Source organism: Aethalodelphis obliquidens, unplaced genomic scaffold, assembly GCF_003676395.1.
Source record: "Aethalodelphis obliquidens isolate GAN/ISIS:26980383/991018 unplaced genomic scaffold, ASM367639v1 scaffold15, whole genome shotgun sequence".
Classification (NCBI taxonomy): Eukaryota; Metazoa; Chordata; class Mammalia; order Artiodactyla; family Delphinidae; genus Aethalodelphis; species Aethalodelphis obliquidens.
This window is the reverse complement of record NW_020837959.1, coordinates 14,593,830-14,618,797: the sequence shown is the minus strand read 5'-3', so window position 1 is coordinate 14,618,797 and position 24,968 is coordinate 14,593,830. Positions and strand designations below refer to the sequence as shown.

The 24,968-nt window shown below is 46.5% G+C and overlaps 1 protein-coding gene across 3 annotated transcripts in view; it reads right to left on the bottom strand.

Moving 5' to 3' along the window:
- Window positions 1–24,968, bottom strand: part of ABCC4 (ATP binding cassette subfamily C member 4 (PEL blood group)) — a 213,616-nt gene that overhangs the window by 114,721 nt on the left and 73,927 nt on the right. For all 3 annotated transcript variants that reach the window (XM_027115989.1, XM_027115990.1, XM_027115991.1), the window contains 7 exons: window positions 23,738–23,863; window positions 21,753–22,002; window positions 15,247–15,348; window positions 11,591–11,680; window positions 10,205–10,396; window positions 5,357–5,451; window positions 5,043–5,129 (listed from right to left, as the gene is read on the bottom strand). In XM_027115989.1, coding sequence (XP_026971790.1) covers window positions 5,043–5,129; window positions 5,357–5,451; window positions 10,205–10,396; window positions 11,591–11,680; window positions 15,247–15,348; window positions 21,753–22,002; window positions 23,738–23,863 — 942 coding nt within the window. The remainder of the gene's footprint in view (window positions 1–5,042; window positions 5,130–5,356; window positions 5,452–10,204; window positions 10,397–11,590; window positions 11,681–15,246; window positions 15,349–21,752; window positions 22,003–23,737; window positions 23,864–24,968) is intronic.

The following is a 24,968-nucleotide window of genomic DNA, read 5'->3' as shown; positions in this document are numbered from 1 at the left end:
GCCTGAGACCCTCGCAGAGCAAACCTCAGGGACCTGGGCCACAGCTCAGCCTGCTGAGTGAGCCAGGTGCAGAGTCTGGAGGCAGCAGACTGCAGCTCAGTCCCTCTCACGAGCCCGACAGTGTCGGACAAGCTACTACACCTCAGTGTCTTCATCTCAAAACAAGGCCAATGACAACTCACCCACCTGTTCTAAGAAATCAAACCACCAATCCGCTCAGTACACGTCAGCCCCGCCTGCACTCCCCGTAACCCACGAGCGGTCATGTGCTCTGGGCTCAGGACAGAAAAGTCCTAAGGGGACACGCTGGACACTGGGTCTGCGATCAGAAGCGAGAGCTCAGGACGTAGACACATACGCCATCGCTCCATTATGTCGAACCGGACTTATTTTCACCTTTTGACATGTCTTAGTTCAGATTTTGTACTAAATTTCTTGACCAAGTAAACACCTTTTCAGACTTAGCACTAAAGCTTTTCATGGAATTGTTTCTCCTAAGTTCAGAATTATCTGTCAATAGCCACTGAAGGCAGATGGTCATCGAATCTAATGGGCTGCCATGTCCAGGACAGAGCTACCCAAAAGTTCTAGAACGTTTTCTTCCTGTAATTCCATCACAGAAAAGGTCATATAAATAATTACAATAAAGTGATCAGCTGATGGCTACAAATTTATTCCTAATTAAGACTTTTAATCCAAATCTCTAGGAAAATAATCTATCTTCCAAGTTTTTAAGAGTAAAGATTTCCAAGACATACCATACAAAAATAATTGATTCAGGGATGAGTTCTTTAAGCATTATTCCTATATAAGGGCTGTGTTAATCCTATAATACTATATATATTCCTATATAAGGGCTGTGTTAACAGGGGGTACCTCCCGTAGCAGAGTGAATCAAATAAGAATGAAAGAGAGCACCTGTCTACATTCATTCATTCGACAGGCTTTGGTGAGATACCAGGCACAGTCATAACTGTCGAGCATACATCCACAGGTGAAGAAAGCGGACACTACTCCGCACCGTGAACAGAGGGACACACTGAACAAGTATAGAAGATGCACTGTCGGGCCGTGATGTGTGCTCTGAAGGAAAAGCAAGGGGGGCTGCTGCCTTAGATGGGGGTGACACGGGAGCCTATCTGGGGAAACGTCCCTAGAAGAAGGCACAGCAGGTCCAAGGGTCCTGGGACAGAACATGCCCTGCTAAGGCGTCTTCATGCATTCACAGCTTATAGCGGTGGGGAGGACTGATGAATGGTCAAGTGCAACCCACCGAGGGCTGTGGGAAGACAGAAGGGCACAGGCTCCCCCTGAGGGAACAGGAGGGAAAGGCAGGGGCTCTGGCACAGAGGGAGCACTATCTACAGACGGACAGGTGTGAGAAAGGGCCCGTCACAAAGCCGGCACGGCTGGAAGGCCGAGTGGGTGTGAGGGCCAGCTGGAAAGGCTGATGGGGGCAGATGGCAAAGGAGCTCGTTCTCCGTCTGAGGACCTGGATCTGCAGCCTGAACATGAGCGGGGTCTGTGAGGGGCTGGAGCAGAGAGGGCGAACTGTGTGGACAGCAGCGTGGGCATCTGACCAGGACAGGCCCGAAGAGCTGGTGACGCAGGAGCCGGGGGCTCTGGCGACGTGGGGCTCTCTGAACCAAAACGGGATCCACAGCTGGACACAGGTGAGACTGCATCAGTTCACCTAAGGCTCTAACCTTCTGTAGGTGAGAGAATCCACTTAAGGCTTACAACGTATAGTTGGAAAATTCACAAACCTTAACAACCTTCAATATATATTCATGACCGAAGGAAACTGTCAACAGCAAGTAGAAGTGCACTTCGTTCACTTTTAATACAAAACACTCCCCATTACTAAGCTTCGACACGACCACCATCTTTCAGAGCACACTGTTCCATCCAATTTTCTAACTCGTTGAGAACATTCTCCAGTTGCTGCTGAGCGATTTCCTAAATTGCATTCGTGCTCCCTGCCCTAAGTTTCCCCAGAGAATGTGGTTCTGATTAGCAAACAACAGTCTGAACAAGCTTGCTTCTATCAAGTGTACATCCAAGGTCATTAAACCCAACAGCTATAAATACTGCCTCTGTTAGAAGAACTTGGGAGAACTTCTGTGGTAATAAGCACCCTGGGAACAGGGAGGCTGAACTGCCCGTGATGCCAGGAGGATGGGGGGTGGGGAACCTCTGTCACGGCATTAGTGCCCTTTCACTGAACCCGTGACAAGCCACAAGGCACTTCCCTAAGGGAAAATTCATAAAGTCACGATCAGGAGAGGGTGGGAAAAGGGGGTCAGACCAGAGAGCTGGAGGCCATGCCACGTGTCGGCTGCCCTGCTCTTGTGTGCTGAAAGATTCAGTGCCAAATTGGGCACTTTTTTTTTTATTGTGGTAAAATATACATAATGTAAAATTTACCATTTCAACTACTTTTAAGCACACAGCTCAGCAGCATTCAGTACATTCAGACTGTTGTCAGCCATCAGCACCATCGATCTCCAGAGCTCTCTCACCACCCCAAAGCGAAGCACAAGTTACACACAGACTTTGGTGGAGCCCGCCAATGGCCCCTGCTTAGTGGATGTGGAATCCCAGCTCCCAGTACCCAGAGCTCAGGGTTGCCTCACCCGTCTCTCTCTCACACTGCTGACTCTGCGAAAGCCTCTTTACTATGCTACTTAGGACTTGCTGTGAATGAAGTTTTTCCCCCCAAAAATTCATGTTGACACATTATTCGCCAGTACCTTAGTATCTGGTGACAGGGCCTTTAAAGAAATAATTGTTACCCTTAATTACGCTGGGCCTAATGAAATCTGACTGGGGTCCTCAGAAACAGAGGAGCCCGGGCTTCCCTGGTGGCGCAGTGGTTGGGAGTCCGCCTGCCGATGCAGGGGACGTGGGTTCGTGCCCCGGTCCAGGAAGATCCCACATGCCGCGGAGCGGCTGGTCCCGTGAGCCACGGCCGCTGAGCCTGCGCGTCCGGAGCCTGTGCTCCGCAACGGGAGAGGCCACAGCAGTGAGAGGCCCGCGTACCGCAAAAAAAAAAAAAAAGAAAAAAAAAAGAAACAGAGGACCCCAAAACCTAAGAGCAGGGCACATGGACAGAGAACAGACCACGTGCGGACACAGCAAGAGGACACGGCGAGGAGGATGCCATCGAAGTCAGGAAGAGAGGTTTCCGCAGCAACCAAACCTGCCCACACCTTGATCTTGACCTTCTAGCCTTCACCATGTAACAGGCTGCTGCAGACTGTTTTTTTCCTCAAAATTCATACGCTGAAACCTAATCCCCATAGTGAAGGTACTGGTTATGGGGCCGTAGGGAGGTGATTAGGTCATGAGGGCAGAGCCTGCATGAATGGCATCAGTGTCCCTATATAAGGAACCCAAACGGTTCCCTCACCCCTTCTGCCATGTGAAGACACAGGAATCGGGCCCTCACCAGACACCAAATCTGACAGTGCCTTAACCTTGGGCTTTCCCAGCTTCCAGAACTATGAGAGATAAATTTCTGTTATTTCTTAGCTGCCCAGTCTATGGTCTCCTGTGAGAGCAGCCTGGACAGACAGAGCCCTAGCAAACTAAGAGGAACTGACGGCGAAAATTTCAAATTGCTTCTCTCTGCCGTACAACCTGCATCCTCCAGGCGAGGACGTGCCTGCTGTTGTTCTCATAGCCTTGCTTCTTCCCATTTAGCAAAAGGAACTGAATCCTATTCTCAGCCTCCACAAACCCTTCCAGCCTGCAGGCCCACAGGGCACTTCCCGTTAAGGCCAGTGCACAGGGAGCTTTCCTACTTCACCTGAAAGCCTACAGCTGCCCACTTCTACTTCCACTTAGCATTTACCATCCTATATCCAAACCCTCTAAACCGCGACTCTGCTGACCTTTTCCCAGGCATCTGTCTTAACAAGCTCCATAGAGACAGATTCCTTAGAGGCAGAAATGAGAGCTGAACGTCTCAGTCTCCCTTATTCTGCCCCGTGTGGGTCCTTCCCCTCTCCTGGCTCACTGTTCTCCTCTGTAAACTGAGAGGTTTTGTGCAACAACATCTGTAAGGGCATGGATCTCAGAGCACACAGTAGGGCTTTAATAAGTGCAGCTGGAAGGGCTCGTTGGCTTTAACAAGGTGAACAGCAAGGTAACTAACCGTGGGGTAGATGTGGGTGGCGTTTCAGAAAAAGCAAGTTCACGAGGCTTTCGAAGAGGCCAGTCTAGACTCCACAGAGGCCTCAGTCAGCGTGTGTTAGGACACATGATACACAGAAAAGCATCAGAGCTGTTCTGCTCCAGGGGTTCTGTGGCCAAACAAGAGCCACTGACAACAAATTCCAGAAACTCAAAGTGAAAGTCAGCATTTCAGCCAGGTATTAGATACCGAGTTTGAAATTCAACTTAACCCTACAATGTGGGTCTAAGTATTAATTCTAGTAAGCGTCCATGAAGCAATGTTAAATATTTGAAGTCATACTCTGAGGTGGAAGAAAAATCATTCTTAAATTCTAGACTTCATGAAGTATTTCCAAACCGATACAATAATAAGCAGAAACCAGCTAGGCCTTTCCATGGAAGCCCTATGTCACTACTGAGAACTTCGATTCTAACATGCCTTAAACAACTGATGGAGGAAAAGGACCGGCAGCCAAGTACCAGGCTACTGAGCCCCACTCTCTGATTTAAACACCGTACGTATGTCGTCTTTCTTACTGCTGGGGCTGGATCCACCCACAATGTGTGGTTGTCAACTACAAGCAGCAAGGGGAAATCTGCCATCTGTTCCTCTACTCCCCAAAGCATGGACTCCACTGGCCTCCACACACTGCAAGCTCCTTCTGCATTTTCCTATCTTGACCTCATCCTCATGCAAAAGTTCTCTAGGACAGATCTTCTGTGGAGGGAAGGGAGGGGGGACAGGGACACCAGGGCAGAATGAGCCGAGTCTCCTGAAGCACACACGCCCTCCTGAGCTCTCTTCCCTGATCTCTACGGGGTTCCTGGAAAGCAGAAATGATAGAAAACAGGAGCAAACTCACAGCTCGAACAGGTGCCTGCTCACTTCTGCATCTACTGCACTGAGCGGATCGTCCAGGAGGTAGATGTCTGCGTCCTGATACACGGCTCTAGGAAACGTAGAGAGATGTCAGGAGAAGGACGCTTCAAGCTTCCTGTGTCCCATCTTTGAATCAAGATGGTGTCCAGCAAATCATTATTCATTCCAAGAGCCCATGGAAAAGGGCCAAGACCCTGCTTCACACAGGGCCCACCCGGCGAGCGGGGTCTGCGTGCTCGCTTCCACTAGGAGCCATGGAGGAGGGAGGGGCAGGAAGGCAACTGAAACGCCATTTACCTGGCGAGGTTGACCCGGGCTTTCTGGCCTCCACTCAGCGTGGTTCCCCGGTCTCCTATCACAGTTAGGTCTCCATCCTCCAAAAGCTGTAAATCCTACATGGAGACAGAAAAGGGGAAAAAGAGAAAGATTTCAAATGTGTTCTCGGGCTTCCCTGGTGGCGCAGTGGTTAAGAGTCCGCCTGCCGATGCAGGCGACACGGGTTCGTGCCCCGGTCCGGGAGGATCCCACATGCCGCATAGTGGCTGGGCCCGTGAGCCATGGCCGCTGAGCCTGCGCGTCCGGAGCCTGTGCTCCGCAACGGGAGAGGCCACAACAGTGAGAGGCCCGCGAACCGCAAAAAAACCACATAAAATGTGTTCTCCTCTTATCATGCTAACCTTCTAGCATCAGTTCTTTATACAAGTATTTGATCAACAGCAATGGGTATATTTTATAGTGACTAAATTGTAACGTTAAACGTTAAAAAAAACCTCTCAGGGCTTTTCATTTTTTTTCATTCTGTAGTTTTTCACAGCATTTATGCAGTTGACTATTTTGACACACATTTATTGAGGATTAACTATATACCAGGCAGTGTTCTGGGCACAAGGAATTCATCCAAGAGGAAACAAAGTCCCTAGAGTTTCTTTCCGTGATGGGAGATGGAAAATTAACATGAGTGCAAGTACTAAGGACTAGAAGAAAAAGGAAGCCGGCTTAGGGGGATAGGGAGTAGAGGAGGGAAAGTGAGTCACTACTGGGGTCGACAAGGGCTCAGTTCAGAGGGGGTTTGAGTAGATCTGTTGGAGGGTGAAGCAGGCTTAGATTTAGATTATCATCTTACAGATTATAATTATATATATCTATATAATTATCATCTGACAGATCCTGGCATAGACAAGCAGAGTTTGCAGAGAGTTTGTTTTCTACTAAACCCCTCAGGCATCAACCTAGGATACACAGACTACCTTTCTACAAATAAAGCCCTCATTTCCCGGTCTCTACTTCAGCAAATCTGGGGAGAGAACTAGTGGCACACTGGGATCTCCATGATAAACCAGTCGTTTGAAATCCCTAAGTCTCATTTGCAACTTCTACAGAAATGTGCTGCAGAAACAATCACTAAACTCAAGGATCCTGTGAGAATCAAAACAAGTGTACAAACACCCTCCATAAACGGAATAAGGACGTGAAGGGACTGTAACTTGCTATTGGTGATTGAGGCCTATTTTCTCATCACACCAACAGTGAAAACCCACGCACAGTGTGAATCACGACACGCAAAGCACATGACCACAAGGAAAAGAAAGAGACCATCCCCGTCATAACCCTCCCTGACAGCCACAAAGACACACACAGGTGCCCTGTACACTCAAAGCTTAAATGCGGAGCATCAGATGAAAAGCAGCAATTGCTCTGTCATGAAAATTCATCATTTTTTCACCTTAATTCTTTACTCCCATCTCTTGCTTTGGGTTTTCCTGAGATACAATAAGCCGTTTTAAGATACGTTCCCAGCCTTCCACACACACACACACACAGTTTACTTGGCCTCTGTTTCACTGATGACAGTCCTTGCAAACTGTTCTGCTTAGCTTTTACGCCTCCATTTTATGCTGTTTTGGTTTCCTTCTCACAACAGCACCACACTGTAGTGCGGCAACCCGAACCGTGTTTTAGAAAAGGCACTTAGATCCGCTCGAGCACAGTCAGGGCGTAAGAAACAGGCTCTCTCTGCAAGTCTGGTAGGAGGACTTCCAGTGTGCTCTTAGCTCTGCAGCCTATTTAAGGACCAGCCACGAATGGGAAAACTTTTTAGACGATTTGAAGCAAAATCCAAGTCAGGCTGATTTCCCAGCCACCATTTTCTGATTAGGTTAAAGGGGAAAAGCCTGAGTTCATCATATAGTACAATTCCTCCCACTGACAGGAAGGTATTCTTCTTCACCAATTTTCAATGAAAAGCAGACACACAAACTACGGGAAAACTAGGAAATGGCGACGCTGGTTTGATGCCATCTGTCCAGAAGCACATCAAGGGCCCTTTAGGGATGCTGGAGACTTCGTGTACAAACATGGAACAGACTGTTAAAATATTTAACGGGGACCTGACGTGAGCCCCTGGCAGAGGAGCGCTGGGTTCCAGAGTCAAACAGCGTAAAACTGCCTTTCATCACAGCTTTAAATGCATTTGGCCGATAGCACTATGATTTCCATTTTAAAGATGATGAAACTGAGGCCAGGTGAGGTTCAGAAAAGCAGCTGAAATCACATGATTTTTTCCCTACTAAATAGAGAAACTGAAACTCATTCCCTGAACCTTCTATCTCCTAAGCCTTGCAGTTTAAACATGATCCCTACAGCAGGCCAAACATTATTAGGTGGTTCCCTACATTGTGTTGTATAACTCCCTATAGGGTCACTTTGAATATGGCATCAGCTTAATTCGACGTTGCCAAATGTGATTACTTTATATTTTAACTACAGATACGTTTTCGGCTCAGTGAAGTTAAACACGTACTTCAATTAGATCTAGTGTAAAGCATCTAGTTATTAAGATATGTAATAAAAGAAATGCTGCTTTTTCCTATTTTACGGGAACCACCCATAAAAAGAAATCTTTATTATTTTTGTTTCTATGTACGTATTTACTGAAAACCTGGCACGTTTGCATTTTACAAACATTGCCTTTCTCTTTACAACAAACCCACAGCTCCCCCTCATTTTATAAAAAGGAAACAGAGAAACACCTGAAATTACTACTCAGGACCATTTCTCTCCAAAGACCACACTTTTTTTTCCTACTACACACGTAGTCTCTGTATCTACAGGTCAAAATAATTCCACGACACCAATATTACCTGTAACGGTCTTATGACCATTCATTGACACATAGATTCCATTTCAGAGCAGCAGCAAAACCTCTTGGAAACCCTCTGACCCAACGCCCTCATTTTGCTGCAGAAACGTCAGAGGCCCAGGCAGGAAACAGGACGTGTCCAAAGTGACAGCAGGCAAGTGACGAAGCCGGGGCCAGGACTCTGCTCTCCGCTCCTTCTCCACCCTGGGCCTCCCTTCCTGCCAAGGAGGGAATGGGCACGAGGGGCCCCAATTCTATGTCCCGAGCACGCAGCACAACAGGAGGGCAGTACGTATTTATAAACCTCACATCACGTACAGAAGAATCGCTGTGCAGCCCAATCCCGCAGGGGCCCCTTCCCACCAGGGTCTGTGCCGCAGGGACACCCGAGGGTGGGTGAAGCCCCAGGACACGGCCCGAGTTACTGGTCCCATCACCCCACGGGGCTGGGGCAAAGCACTGACCCCCTTGGGTCTTAAACCTGAGCTGCAAATGTAGAGGTGAGGCATTCCATCTCTCAAGCCTCAGTTTTACTAACTATAAAATGAGGATGGTAACATCAAAGAGCCTTGTAAAAGATTAACAACTCATACACCTTGTTATGTGTGCTTGCATGTGAGTGACAAACAGAAAAATGACTTCCACATGGACTCTGAATAAATGAGAGCTATTTTTCTTACTGTTTTACATTTGCATTTCCCCTTTTCGTATATCATTTTTTTAAAATTCTACCTCATTACTGTCAACTTCACTTCTGTAAACGAGAAATCTCCCATTAACCATAACTCACGAGAAGGAAACAGAAGCCCATTAAACAAGCAAACAATTGTGTTGTGCCCAGCACGTCATCCAATGCTACTCATCTAACACAGTCTATGATGTTCAAGCCATTGTTCAAGCAGAGTAACTATTTCCACACAGGCCTTTAACACCACACCTTTGAAACCCTGTCCCAGCCTTTTCCTCACAGTATAAAAGAACAATACGAAGCTCAGACTGCTCTGACCAGACCCCGGGGAGAGCTCTTTAACGCCATTATGCAGATTTTTATAACCAAAGAGAATAACACAGTATTTATCAGTATTTACATTTTTTCTTTTGTTTCACTAAATTATATTATCCTACAAGCTAAGTTCAGTTTGCATAACTGATTCACTAATTTCATTTAAATCCCCAGGTACAGAGAAATGTTTCATTTTCCATTTTCTATGAAATTCAACGTCATTTCTGAAAACAATCTCTTCCCCAATGAAAACAGGCTGTATTAAGAAGAAATGTTAAAGCATTACTTTTTCTTTAAATAATAAATTACAAGTCAAAAGTGAAGCGGAGAGAGAAACCTAGAGAATGAAAGGGACCAGGGAGGCATCAACCAAGTGCAGGGCGCAGACCTTATGTGGAGCCTGACTCAAGCCAATGGTTAAAGAAATTTCCCAGTGAGATGATTAACAACATGTAAACACTGACGAGAACACTGATGATATTCAGGAAATTCAGGTTACTTTTCAGGTGTAATAATGGGGTAATTTTTTTCCAAAGGTCTTTTAGAGAAAACTAGTGAAATGTTTACAGATGAACTAATCTGAGGCCTAGGACCTGCTTCAGAATAATCTGGGGTGGGAGTGGGGCCGGCAGTGGGCAGGGGTAGAGATGCAGCAAGACTGGCCACGAGCCGATCCTGGCTGAAGCTGGGGGTGGGTAACTGAGAGTTCATTAAACTGTGCTCTCTATTTTCACAAATTTTTGTAATTGTGCATTAAAAAAAGAAGGTAAAAGTGAATGAAACTTCACAAAGTGAAACAGTCCCCTCCCCCAAAAAGGCATTCTGTGAGCGTCGTTACCGCATCAGAATTCAAACAGTAGCATACGTGTGTACATGTTCATCCAGAAGACCAGCTTAAAAGCATTAAACAACATTAAAAGATCTTTTAACAAACCTTGTAGTTTAAACCAACACTATCATCATTTGAAATTCGAGTATATATAACTCAAAAGTCATGACTCACCTTTTTCAAAGCACAAGCCTTTATTACTTTTTCATACCGTTCTTTTTCATATTTCTTCCCAAATAGAATATTACTCCTCAGAGTTCCTGAAAACACCCAGGGCTGCTGAGAAACATACGCGATCCTCCCGTGCACGCTGACCAGCCCCTGGCTCGGGGGCAGCTCCCCCAGCACAGCACTCAACAGTGACGACTGAAACAGATGGCAACACACACGCGTGAACAGGCAGCACTCGGGACGGACACGCCCCGCAGAACAACTGTCCCCACCCTGGGCGCTTGATAAACGATAGAACCCTTTCCTTTAAAAGAGGATAAAGTACAGCTGTGGCAGTTGAGACAAAAAAATTGAAAATAACACTACTGGTCAATGTACACTATTGATTGATAAGGAATATTAATATAATACTATGACGATCTAAACTGCCCAAGAGTTTCCCGCAACTGAAGTGCTCTGCTCAGCAAAGACCAAGTTAGAAAATTAACATCCGTAACTAGCAGAGCAGCCCAGCAGAACGCGTAGTTTCGTGTATCTGATGTTTAGTGCAGTTGTTCCTGCATCTGGGTATCCTTTACTTGACAAACACTTGTTCTTAAATAAAGCTTTCTATGAATAATATATCGTAAGATGATTATTTTTTAAAATACTCTGAAGTGAGTCGTGTCCAAAGAGCAAAACTCCATCATAGATTAAATCATCACCCCCTCGTGTACACATCCCACGTTTAGGTTCCTGTATTTTGTTGTTTCAGACCAAGCGCACGTGCACATGTCCTTCAAATCTTTAACAACACACAGGGGTGGCGCGTCTGTGTCCACAGCATCACAGCGCTCACCACACTAGGCTGAAATGATCTGCCTGCGTGTCTGTCTCGCCCCAGAACCTGGCTGCCTCTGGAGGGCAGAGGCGTCTGCGGCTTGCTCACGTCTGTATCTTTAGCTCCAGCACATGGCTGCACACTCAGTACACGTGCACTGACGGGACCACGTCAAGTCACATGAGGAAATGCTCAGAGCTTCCCGGAAGAGCCATTACAACCTCCAGACCTCCTGGAGGGCCCACTGTGACAGAAAGAAGTACCCACGGTCTCATTCTGTCCTGAACAGCTGTCCCATAAATCATTTCCTTCACTGAGACGTCCAAAGTCCCGACAAGCAGTTCCCAACTGTGTAACAGGAAGCACCAGGAAGGAAGACAAAATGGGCATTTATGCACGTTTATTTGGACATGCAACCTTCTTGCAAAACCAATGTTCCATGCAACAGAGAAATGCTGTTTGAGATACACCCAATTCAAACTGTGTTACCTACAGCTCTGGGCTCAACTCTGAGAATTTCACAGGGGCTGTGGCATTGCATCAAGCTGCCGAAAGGCATCGTAACTTACCTTTCCTGCTCCCACGGGTCCGACCACAGCTAACAGCTCACCGGGTCTGACAGTAAAGGAAAGGCCTCGTAGAGTTGGGGTTTCTGATGCCTGCAAATTTAAGTTTACAAAACGGTTCATTTCAATAAAATAAAAAAGCGAACTTCAGAAAGTAGAGAAAATAACGTAAGTCATTGATATGCTAATATAACCCACAGGTTCGTCCTTCCTATTTTAAGATAGTGAGTCCTGGGGGCCTCTTCATCAAAAAACACCTTTGAAACAGCTTTAGTTGCCTTTAGGAAGCCTACTTCTTTTGCCAGATTTTCATACGGACACAGCTCTAGACACCCACAGGATTTAAGTAGTTGAAATGACACGGCCCGCCCTCGAAATGCAAACTCCATGATGCACACTAGCTTATTAATATAATATAATTAATAGAATATCCAGTATGGGAGGTTTTTAATCATTTGTAAGTTTTCATTAGAGCCATTGGTGTTGTTTACTTCACTCCTCTCCACAGGGTGGCAGCGTAAGTACGTATCATGCCTGGTCCTCTACTAAGAATTTGACATCTCCACTTATCTCTTTATTTTCACTTGATAAAGAATGAATCTCAGTAATGGTCAGCAAGCAACGGGGCGCTTTATATGATAAAGTTGCTCTTGATAAATAAAGTCACATAAATGGCAGTCAAGGCTCCAATTTCACCAGAGATTCAATTTAACACTAACCACCAAAAAAGGGGGGGGATGGGGGTGGCGGGGGGATTATGTATAACACAGTAGGTTAGAGTGATCAAGCCTCAGTTTTGTACCCCTTACATGCATTACCTATTCTGGGTAAATAGGGACAACAAAGTACTTCTACCGTAAAAAAAACAAAAACAAACCATGGAGGTACATGTCACAGCAAACAATCTAACACAAAGGAGAAGGATAAAGTACTCATCATGCCAATCACAGGTCATGTTCTTGAACAAACTGTAAATTCTATCATAAAGAGACTTGGGGGTATGTGTATTTCTTTACATATACTAAGTGTTTAAAAAAACATCTTAACTGCTAATGTTAAAAAAAAAAAGTGGTTACGTATGATTAAGTAAAATGCCCAAAAGACTAATAAAAGCACAGGGTCTGGATAAGAAGTCTGGATAATGTTCTAAATGGAAAATTTCTCTGCAAAGAACTGAACTGATTATAGATACAGGCAGCTACTGAAAAAATAATTATTTTTAATCATCAAAATAACTAGCCCCATATTTTAACACGAGACATCTTCTTAAAGCTACTCCACTCCTTTCTTTTTGATTAACACCTGCATTCTTATTTTGCTACTTTTCACTCAGTTGCGACTGCACGATAATGAGCCACCTACAAACACAGCTTCCTGCTGCAGCCCTGCAGTTTGTCAGGGCAAAACACATGGACTTCCCTCCCTGTTCAGGCTTGAGGCTCTTCATCACCAAAACACTAGCCCCAGATGTTATAGGAATTACAAATCTATCAATAAGAAGCTAGACTTTAATACATGAGAAACATTTAAGCTTCTCCACTTCTTCTCTGACACTTAGGGTTCTTATTTTACCACTTTTCACTCAGTTAAGACGACAAAATAGTGGGCCACTTACAAACATCAGCTCCCTGTCACCACACCTCAGTGTGTCAGGACCAGACACTGAGTTCCTCCCTGTTCAGGCTTCAGGATCGGGCACTGCTCTGCCGTGACCAGAAGGGGGCAGCGCTCGACAGCCCATGGTACTGAGGCCTGTCCTCTCCTGGTTATCCAGGCTCAGGGCATGCGGATTACACAGGATCATCAGCTGAGCCCCACTCAGCTGCCAGACACAGTTTGAAATCCCCGTCCCTTGGAGGCTCCCACAGGACCATTTATTTTAAACCTTAAAGACTGAGACCAAGTCCCATCATTTCATGAATGAGACCTGGGTCCCTGAAACCTTCTGCCACCTGCCCAAGGGGCTGTATAGCGGAGCAGCTTAGAAAGCCCATGTCTATCTCCAGCCTCCCAACCCAGCAGGGGATTCGTTCAGACTCTGCTTCTCTCCAAAAATCCCCAAGGTCTGTGCCACTCCCCCACCCCCGAGGGATGTTTCACCCATGACCTAACCTGAGAGGCCCTAATTACGAATGACCCAGCACAGGGCACAGCCTTCCATAGGCAAGGCCAGGACAACAGAATAGGGTGTTCTGTACTACACTGCAAGTTACACAGAAGGCTGAGAGCACGTTATCACGTTCTCGCAAGAAGAACAAAACAGCTCATTTTATAATGCCGCGTAGTTTGGTATAAGAGATTTTGTTAATGTTTCATACAAAGTATGTGTTACCATTCACAAAGAGTTGCCATCGTAATGGAATTCTAGTGGTGCTTTTCATAAATGCTTCGAGTGTATTATGATGAGAAATACCAAGCAGGAGGTAAATCCACACTATGAAGGTAGGAGAAACTATCAGGCCAGACACGGTACCTTGTTAGAGTTTCCATGTGCGAAAGCTAAGAGGGTATATTTTTGTTTACTTGGGAACATACTACTGTTTTGTCGGTGGGGAAGCAGGTACTGAATCAGAAGTAGGTGAACAGGATGCAAGTGGCACCACACTTGGTGTGACAGGCGTGAACACACACGAGGAGTCTGCACAGTCCGGACACTTGCACTGTGGTCTCCACTCCCACCAGCAGTCGAGCTCCTGGGCTCTGCACCGGATGGTGGACCCTCTGGAAGAGGCACCACCTCGTTTGAGTCCTTCCAGCCCTGGGGGTGGGAGCGGCTTCCCACCACTGCTAATCACTGCTAATCTCATTTTGCCCTTTCTGCTTTTTTCTTCCCCCGTCTTTCATCCTCTGCGTAAGTATTCCCCACATGGAATGCCCTCTCCTGCGGTATGGGTTCTGTTTCACTGAGTGATCCACAGAGGACCACTGAACCGGGGAGGCAGGAATGTTTCAGTCGTCAGAAAAGGGGGCTGCACTAGGTGTGCAGTTTTGAGAGCCGACCCTGCTCTTTTTCCTGTTTGCCTGAACGTCATAAATAAACCAAGTGTTCGGAACTGCCAGTTGTCCCTGTCAGCTTGTCACACAGTGCAAGCCTTCAACTGGGAATCACGGGTGCTCACTATGCCCTCCTGCTGTCGCCTCCCCGTCCCTGGGTGCCACCAAAGTAGCCAGAACCATCGAGAAGCTTAGGATGGGGAGCCCCACCCTGCCCCAAAGCAAAGTCCTAAATCATGGCCTCGGTATGTAATAAGATGATCTGAGAACATCAAGGCAAAAAAGGTACACTGATTCCCCAAAGCCTCTGGTCTGTAACAACTGGTTGTATATTTGTCAGTTAACCCATTCCATACTGCAGCTTTTTTTTTCCACAATCAATATAAATTCTAACATTACAAACATATGGACTTTAAGGTCAAAATGTGCTAATACTTTGAAAGCTCTCTTGAAAACGAGAGAGAGAGCAACATGTCAAATGTCTTAGGCTGATTTTACACTTAATCTCCAGTAGTTGCAAACCTATTCCTGATTTTGAGAATTTTTATAACATACTTTCAAGTAAATTAGCAGGTCACATTTTGCACCAGGTATAAAACCTCAAAGTTCTCCAATAAATCTGTTGTCTTTTAGCAGTCACAGTCTTGGTACACAGGCTGTGTTACCTTATCCCAAGAAGCAGTGAAATCTTGCACGTCCACTATCATTTTACCATCTGATGGCAGCTGAGGGTTGCACTGTGTTATCTCATCAAGTAACAGAAAGTTCTACAGAAAAAGGAAAAACACAGATTGTTTAAACTCCAGGAGAAAAGCATAAACAACAATAACTGCTTTCTTGGAATTTGCAGTAAAAAACTTTATACAGCCTACATATCGTTTTGCCAACTGTACTTAAAGTGTAGGTTCACATCAGAACAGACTAGGTAATATGCGGAATATTATATACTATTATAACAATATACAATAAAGTCTACAGATAGTGTACGGTATAGTATGACATATATTACATATATGACAAATAAAGAGTTCCTGGCCCTGAGGCTATCTTTGTAACTTTCTTAACAAGTGTACTGGTTCCACCCTAAGGAGAAACTGTGGCAGCAAACTCCAACACATTTAAAAGCTTGATATTTCCATTGTTTTACTTTTGTGTTACTAACAATAAACAGAAGAGTTGGTAGGGAATTATTCCGTAAACATTTACTGAATCCCACCAAGTGCCAAGCACGATGCAACACTGCTAGGAACACAGAGAGGAAGGCCATTCCCAGGCCTGCAGGTATCAGGTGGCACTGGACAGGCTGGGAACACAAGACCTAGGAAAATCCTGGCTCTGCCTGTTTTGGGTCGCGACCTTTCCCTGGGCACTTAAGTACACTCTGCTTTACTCCTCACGCAGGTTAAATCAATCACTGCTTGTCATTAACTATCACTCAAGTCACTGTTCTAAAAATGAAATGCTCTTATTAAGTTTCTGTCTCCTAAAAAATAGTTTACAAGCATCTATTCACAATCACTTGTCTCTTCTCCTTAGTCAACGCCCTCTCTCCTCGACAGCAGGAATGGCCACATCCTCCACTGCTTGCTATTTTCACACCCCTTAGCAGCTATTCAATGCAATTCAGTTGAATAAAACCAAGTCCTGCGAACCACTACTGAACTAACATAATCATATACAGGAAAACTCCCTCTTGCTCTGCAAATGCTGCACATAATTCAACAAGAAACAAACCCCAGGTTTCAGCTGGCGCCTGGCAGCCTGGAAGGAGGCCCTCTCTCTCCAGCCTCCCGAGCAGATAGGTGTAGCCATGTGACTACATCCAGGCCAGTGGAAAGGGACAATGTCCAGGACCTTCATCCACCCCACGGCCTGGGCCTCGGAGGTTACCAGCTGGGTCAAGGTCACACATGCAGAGGAGTAACAAGAGAGAAGTCTGGGTCCCTAACACCCTGGAGGATCATACTAGCCATGGAACTTGTTACAGGGAGAATTGCTCACCCCGATGAAAATAAATAAATGTTAAGGTCCTAACCGCAAATACCTCAAAACGTGACTTTATCTGGAAATAGGGTTGCTGCAGATGCAATAAATTCAGGTGAGATCACACTGGACGAGGGTGGGCCCTCAATGCAATATGATTGGTGTCCTTATCAGAAGAGAGACGCAGAGACACACACAAGCAGAAAACAGCCATGTGACAATGGACACGGAGGCTGGAGTGATGGCTGTTAGGAGCCAAGGTACACCAAGGTTTGTCTCCAGCCACCAATAGCTAGAAGAGACAAGAAAGGATTCCCCCTTATAGAATTCAGAGGAATTGTGACCCTGCTGACACCTTGAAACTGAACATGAGGACTTACCTGGTGCTGCAGTAGTTAAGAATCTGCCTGCCAATGCAAGGGACGCGGGTTCGAGCCCCGGTCCGGGACGATCCCACATGCCGCGGAGCAACTAAGCCCATGCGCCACAACTACTGAGCCTGCGCTTAAGAGCCCGTGTGCCACAACTACTGAAGTCCCCGTGCCTAGAGCCCATGCTCCGCAACATGAGACGCCACCACAGTGAGAAGCCCACGCACCACAACTAGAGAAAGCCCAGGGGCACCAACAAGACCCAACGCAGCCAAAAATAAATAAATATATAAATAAATTTATTTAAAAAACAAACAAACAAAAAAAACCTGCTTCTGTGAAGGAAAAGGAAGACGAGATCCTTGCATTTCTCTCAAAGACAAGCTGGCAGGAGACGCTATCCTTTCGTTCCCACCTCCTCTCATCCAGGCTCACTGAGAACCGGAACACTGGGCACGGCCGCTCCTACCCGCCCCGAGCCCGTGTCCAGCAGGAGGCAGGATGGACAGTGGTCTGAGGACTCCTCTGCAGGTTTTCAACCACTGCAGCCTGAGTTCTCTCTCCACACCACCTCTCCCATCGTCAGCCAGGTACCAGCTCTCGCCTGTTCTGCCACAGTTCATCCCTCTCCCAATTCTCCTTTCCTCTTGAAACAACATAATTTCAGAATCTCTTCTATTAACCATTTCAAATACTGATATGCCTTTTCTTTTGCTGGTTCCTTCCCCAGGCCTCCCCAGCACCACCGACCCTCCCCCAACACCACTCCCTCCTGATCTCCTTACAACACCTCTGAGAGTGTCCAGCACGCTTCAACCCCTCCAGTGAGCCATCAGCACCTATGTCCACATCCCCAAGTGGCCTCTGCCTGGACACCCTGAGTACCGACGCCACCCATCCTTCTGGGCCATCTCAAATGCTAATCCTCCTGGGAACCAGCTCAGGAGGATCCAGGCTGGCACTGACCTCCCGACCTCTGAATCCTCATAGGGATATAAAGTCATAAAGAGGGGAGACACTGGGTGATTCCTGCACTTACACAGTCCCAACTCCATCTGAGACCAAGCCTTGCACAGAGTTGGCCCATCATGGGTATCAGGCTAAGGGAAGGAACAGACTACATGGCTGTTCAAATCAGTCCAACCGGTGACTGCGTGGCTACAGCCTTACATAGTCTGAGCTAACAGAGCAACGAGCAAAAGGTTATACGTGTATGTTATACATCTTGTCTAAACAGAAATTCCAATTTTACCTTAAGCGTGTTACCAAGATAAAAAACCTCAATATTCAGGGCTTCCCTGGTGGCGCAGAGGTTGAGAGTCCGCCTGCCGATGCAGGGAACACGGGTTCGTGCCCCGGTCCGGGAAGATCACACATGCCGCGGAGCGGCTGGGCCCGTGAGCCGTGGCCGCTGAGCCTGCGCGTCCGGAGCCTGTGCTCCGCAACGGGAGAGGCCATAACGGTGAGAGGCCCGCGTACCGCAAAGAAGTAAAAAATAAAAACCTCAATATTCAGTGTATGTATGGTAGAACAGAAATTCCCCACTTTCAAAAAAAAAAAGAAAAAGTAAGCCTTAAATGAGGAATTAAATCTATTGAGCGCTTGTCTACAAATAATAGGTCTGCTAAGGTAAAGAAGTTACAATCTTCCAGGGGTTAAATGAGACTCCATTCAACACATGACCAGCTTGTAAAGTTGCAAGAAGTGCTGATTGCATTTTTCCCCAGGACTCAGGCTGATGAAAAAGGTGAAATTAAACTGCCATTAGAGCCATGAAGTGCAGACCCAGAACACATCATGAGGGAAAGTATCAACGTCAGAACTGCAGCCAAAAAGACTGACTTCCCAGGGGCTGGTAGGGGAAAACCTAAGCAGCTTTGTGAACAATATAACCTCAGAGACACATTTTACTGGATGTAAAAGTCACTGAAGACTTATAGTGCGTTTAAGTTAAGACAAGATATTTTTAATCCTATTGCAGTAGCTCAATGCCAAGACCTTCAGTCCCCTTTCATTACTAAGAGAAAAATAAGGGGACCATCGCACCACCTCCAAGGTAGCCAGGGGTGGTGGATTTTCTTCCTAGGACCCCCAAACATGACCTGAGTGGAAATCTTGGAAGATGGCCCATCCAGTCTCCTGAGTCCCAGGCTGCAGAAGGCAGTGGGGCAGCAGGGCTTAAACCACACTCTGTTCTAAACTCTACGTGCCCACCACGCCTCCAGCCCATCTATGGTCAAACCTCACCTAGTTTTCTTCCATTCTTGCTGCTGTCCTCATCTTCTAATTAGGCATTAACACATCTAACTGAGAAGCAGGAAAAGGAAGAACAAAAATTCTTGCTCTTCTCCTCCCCTTAGTATTCCAGGTGACTTTGCAGCCCCAAAACTGAAAGCAGCCCACAATCCATCTCTCCTGTTAAGGGGCTTAGAATACTCCTGGGGAGTCACAACACGACCACCCCACTTGACATGATGCTGGGCCGTGCAGGGCTGGCCGTGCACACAAATGGAAGCGCTAGATCAGCGCGAACGAAAGTGCTGGGAGAGGGACATGGGGCTGCTGGAGGCTCAGCAGCATTTGCTTAAATCAAGGACTGATAAGAAGGCAACCCAGGAGGCCCAAAAAGTGAGGCAAAACCAGGGATGAATGTGACAGGTCACACAGACAACCCGTCTTCCCCCCTCCCCCAGCAGAGTGGAGGGTCGTGCGCTGTGAAACAGAGCTGCCAATGGAGCGTAGAGTTTAAAATTTTGATTCTGCAAGTAACATGGAAACTTTGAAGGTCTTCGGACTAAGACCAGATGATGAAAACAACACTTAAATAGAAATTCCACATGCTAGAAGGTACTAAGAAGGCAATGTAACAATGGTTTAACAAACCAGGCTTGGGCTTCCCTGGTGGCGCAGTGGTTGGGAGTCCATCTGCCGATGCAGAGGATGCAGGTTCGGGCCCCGGTTTGGGAGGATACCACATGCCGCAGAGCGGCTGGGCCCGTGAGTCATGGCCGCTGAGACTGCGCGTCCCGAACCTGTGCTCCGCAGCGGGAGAGGCCACAGCAGTGAGAGGCCCGCGTACCGCAAAAAAAACAACAAAAAAAAGGCTTTGGGCAGGATCCTACTTGTCATTTACTAGCTATGTAAGGATAGGTGAGCTATTTCACCTGTTATAGGAACCTGTTTCCTTATCTGTAAGGTGGGGACACTAATGCTTATCCCATTCAGTTGCTATCAGGATTAAATGGGATGACATGCAAAGGCTTCAGGAGCGCACGGACCACACAGCAACCGCGGCAGCACCGATTGAAGACAGCAGCTGAGGCAGCAGCAATAACAAAACCACAGCAGCACAACACACGTGTGAAGCCTCCATCTGGACAGCTTACTGTGTCACTAAGAGCGTCACTACAGTTCAAGGATATCCCTAAATGTCCTCTTTCGAGATGTGAAAGCTTCATAAAAGAAATTTTATTGAACTGCATGGACCATCCCTTAACAGTGTCACTAGAAGCCCCCATCAAAAAGAATGATTAGGGCTTCCCTGGTGGCGCAGAGGTTAAGAATCCGCCTGCCAATGCAGGGGACACAGGTTTGAGCCCTGGTCCTGGAAGATCCCACGTGCCGCGGAGCAACTAAGCCCGTGCGCCACAACTACTGAAGCCCGTGCACCTAGAGCCCGTGCTCTGCAACAAGAGAAGCCACCGCATTGAGCAGCCCGCGCACCGCAACGAAGAGCAGCCCCTGCTAGCCACAACTAGAGAAAGACCACGCGCAGGAACGAAGACCCAACGCAGCCCAAAATAAATAAATAAATACATAAAATTAAAGAAAAAAAAAAAGAAAAGAAAGAATGAAATTCAGGGGGAACAGAACTGACCCCATATAACTGATCTGTTTTATGGGCAATAGCTTTTTATATTATAGAAACTTCATCATAACCTTTTATGACGGCTGAATGATCAAATAAAAATCACAGCCAAAGCTATCTAACTTCACAAGAGATCTATTACTGGCCATCCATCACTATTGAGAAGTAGGAACAAAACAAATTAGATGTGTTGTAAAGCCCAGACACTCAAGCTCACGCCCAGGCCGGCTCACAAAGCCAATTTATCTTCATTTTACACCAATTAATAAACACACAACTCCTTAAGTATCTACAAGTTCTTATCTTGGTGATGTAAATTATTCACCCCTGGCAATTTACAGACAGATTAAAAAGAGAGAGACTGTGGGTATGGTAGGAATCACAAGTTTGAAGGGAAGAGGGCAGCTAGAGATAGGATTACACGTAAGTGACAAGAGAACAGGGACTAAAAGGCAGATCGAAAAGGCATACTCAGAAATCAACAAGCAAACCATCTACAGAGGAAAGAACCCATTTTTAAACACAGAGAATGAAGTGAGACTGAGGCCATGCTTCCTACCCAAGGAACAGAGACCTCTCAGCATGTTCATTCCCTCCCGGCCCAGAGAGGAATCCTATTCACCCCAGGACTAGTCAGTGGAGTTAGCATAGGAGATGAGATCTGTTTGCTTCTCCTACTTTCAGACAACTTAATCGTCTTGCAGTCATTACTCGACAAGAGCCCTGTACCGCTGGTACTTATACTACTGCCCATAGATGAGCAGGCTCTTAAGATATTTATAACGCACCCTATGTCAGAAGACGGGAGTACTAAAGACTTTCTGGAACAACCACCAGCTTAGGCAGTGAGAGTTAGATCTCACCTAACCGGCACACAGTGACACCAAATAAAAGGAGGCATTTTAGGTAAAATCCACCTACAAGTGAATAAAGTTATTTGTCAGCAAACCTTGATTCTTCGGATGCTGACGACCGCCTCTGACACCTTCTCGACGGCCGAGGGGAAGAAGAGGGTGACTGTCAACCGCACAGCCCCATACAGTGTCACCGCCACAAACACACGGCTCGCCGTGATCACATTGCCAAGCAGCACATACGTGGTGAAGGTGACAAAAACAATGATTTTGCTTGCAACAAAAAACGATGCCAAATTCATTCCTCTAAGGTAGGAACTTCTCAGAATCTTGGAAATTTCCTTCCTGGAAAAGAGCGGGAAATAGATTTTAAAAGAAGCATCAACATCCAAGACATGAATTCAAGTGCCCTGTGTGAGTGGCCTCTTCCTAGGGAGTGGACACAGATGAAGATAAACCATCCCTCACATCACGGAGACACTACACAGTGCACACCCGGGGCCTGCCCGACACAAAGACCACACACTCCATCACCACTTCACTCTTCCAACTAAACAGAGGCTTAGTGTCTCATTTTAAACATTCTGGGTCAATCAGACTGGGTTTGAACATTCAGTCAACATCCATTCATAACCAGAAGTCCTGTGCCGGGCTCCTCACTGATGACAGAAAGACACAGCCCATCCCCTCCAGGAGTTGACAAACTCATAAAAGAATAGAGAAAACAACCCCAAAATTATGAGACACCAAGACATTAGACAGAGGCGCCAGCACGGCCCCCGCAGGAGCGCAGAGCAGAGGCGTGTAACTCGGAGCAATAGAGGCCGGGCAAGTCACACGCACGTGGACCCTGAGAAGATGAGCTGGAGTCAGTCGGGCTTGGCGGAGGCCAGAGAAGAAGTAAGACGAGTGTATTCCCAGCAGAGGGAGGGGCACCCACAAAGGTGCAAAGTGAGAGCTGACACGGTACTGCCAGAGAATTCTAAGTACCCTGGGCTGGAGTATAAGCACTCATCAGATATTTAAGTCAAAGATGGAAAAAAACTCTACAAACAAAGCAAAGCAAAAAATATATTTATGGCTTTGTTTGGAATGAATAATACTGACTCATAAAGTTTGGCCCAATATAAGTACCCAACCTTTATATAATCTCCCCATTTGTGCTACATTAACATAAATTATACTTTTAGTTTAAATATCGTTTTAGACGTCAACATCTTAAATCATTGTTTATTTGGAATCTGTGCTATTAAGAAATACTTGGGGGCTTCCCTGGTGGCGCACTGGTTAAGAATCCGTCTGCAGGGCTTCCCTGGTGGTGCAGTGGTTGAGAGTCCGTCCGCCTGCTGATGCAGGGGACACGGGTTCATGCCCCGGTCCGGGTGGATCCCACACGCCGCGGAGCAGCTGGGCCCATGAGCCATGGCCGCTGAGCCTGCCCGTCCGGAGCCTGTGCTCCACAACGGGAGAGGCCACAACAGTGAGAGGCCCACGTACCGCAAAAAAAAAAAAAAAAAAAAAAAAAAGAATCCGCCTGCCAATGCAGGGAACATGGGTTCGAGCCCTGGTCCCGGAAGATCCCACATGCCGCGGAGGAACTAAGCCCGCGCGTCACAACTGCTGAGCCCACGTGCCACAATTCCTGAAGCCTGCTCACCGAGAGCCCGTGCTCCGCAACAAGAGAAGCCACGGCAATGAGAAGCCCGCGCTGAAGAGTAGCCCCCGCTGGCTGCAACCAGAGAAAGCCCACGTGCAGCAACAAAGACCCAATGCAGCCAAAAAAAAAAATGAATGAATGAATGAATGAGTAAATAAATATTTTTTTAAAGACAGAAATGCTTGGAATTTAATTTCTGTATAAGTAAGAGGCATATATTTTTTTTCCTTTAAGAAGATGGTAAATGGAGGATCAGGTTAAAATGACGTCTCCACTGTTCTACTTAACCCCACTGCCACATGTTGGGGGTGGAGTGGATAGTAGTTAAGTTCATCTTAATGTGAAAACTTGGTAAGACTTCTAAACCATTCAGTAAATATGAGATAAATTATGAAAATATGCTGTATATATACAAACACTTACCTTCTCAAACTGGTAATAAGGTCTGCAAAGGACTTTTCCCAGCCATACATTTTTATTATTCTGATGCCAGTTATCACTTCATTCATGGTCCTGATCCTGGTGTCTGTGAAAGCTGCAGTCTTACTCCTAAGGGACAGATGTGAGAGATGAGCCTTAGTGACCACAGCCCAACTTTCCTTATCAGCAGCAACAGTGGCACAGCCAGAGACCAAGGATCAAATGATTCCCTACAGCTCTTTTGCGCAGACAGGCAGGTCCTACTCAAAGTAGAAATGGAGAAGACTTCAATTAGGAAGCCAACCATTCAGCCCAATTCAAGAAGTAACTTGGAGAACTTGCAGTATCCGCTAATGAAGACCCAGAATTAATCAGATACAAACCATCTGCCCAAGGATGTCACGGTCAGGTAGGGGAGGCAGAAAGACAGCCGACTCTAACAGGAAGACAGTGGCTGTGCTGTAATAAAATAGGAGTAAAGTGCTGGGAAGCAGAAAAGATGGGGCTGTAAATTCTACTGGGAAAGGAGAACAAGACGGCCTTCAGAGACCCGGTAGCATCGGAACAGGGCCTCAAAGGATAAGGAACATCTCTCCAAAGCAAAAAGAGGAAACGAAATTCCAAGTAGAGAAAAAAAAAAATACCACACGAGGCTTCCCTGGTGGCGCAGTGGTTGGGAGTCCACCTGCTGATGCAGGGGACGCGGGTTCGTGCCCCAGTCCGGGAGGATCCCACATGCCGCGGAGCGGCTGGGCCCGTGAGCCATGGCCGCTGAACCTGCGCGTCTGGAGCCTGTGCTCCGCAACGGGAGAGGCCACAACAGTGAGAGGCCCGCGTATCGCCAAAAAAAACAAAACAAAACAAAACAAAACAAAACAAAACAAAATAAAAAACACGGAAAGATACACACACACACACACAAGAACTCAATGAGCTTCAAACAGCACAACATCTCCATCACCTGACAACCTGCACAATGACCAACCACCAACCCTCTGGGACCTGCTTCACGTCTAACTAAGCAGCGTGAGGCTCTTCGTCACCAGCCACTTTTCTATCACACAGGCTGCTAGGAATGCGGGGCTTTATACAGACATACTTAAGATCGATCTTGCCCTCGGGCTTAATGGAAACATTGAATTAAAAACAAGATGCAAACATATACACACCTGAAAATGGCTCTAACAAACAAGCATAACAAAAATAGATGCATATGGAATTGAGCCTGTAAGAT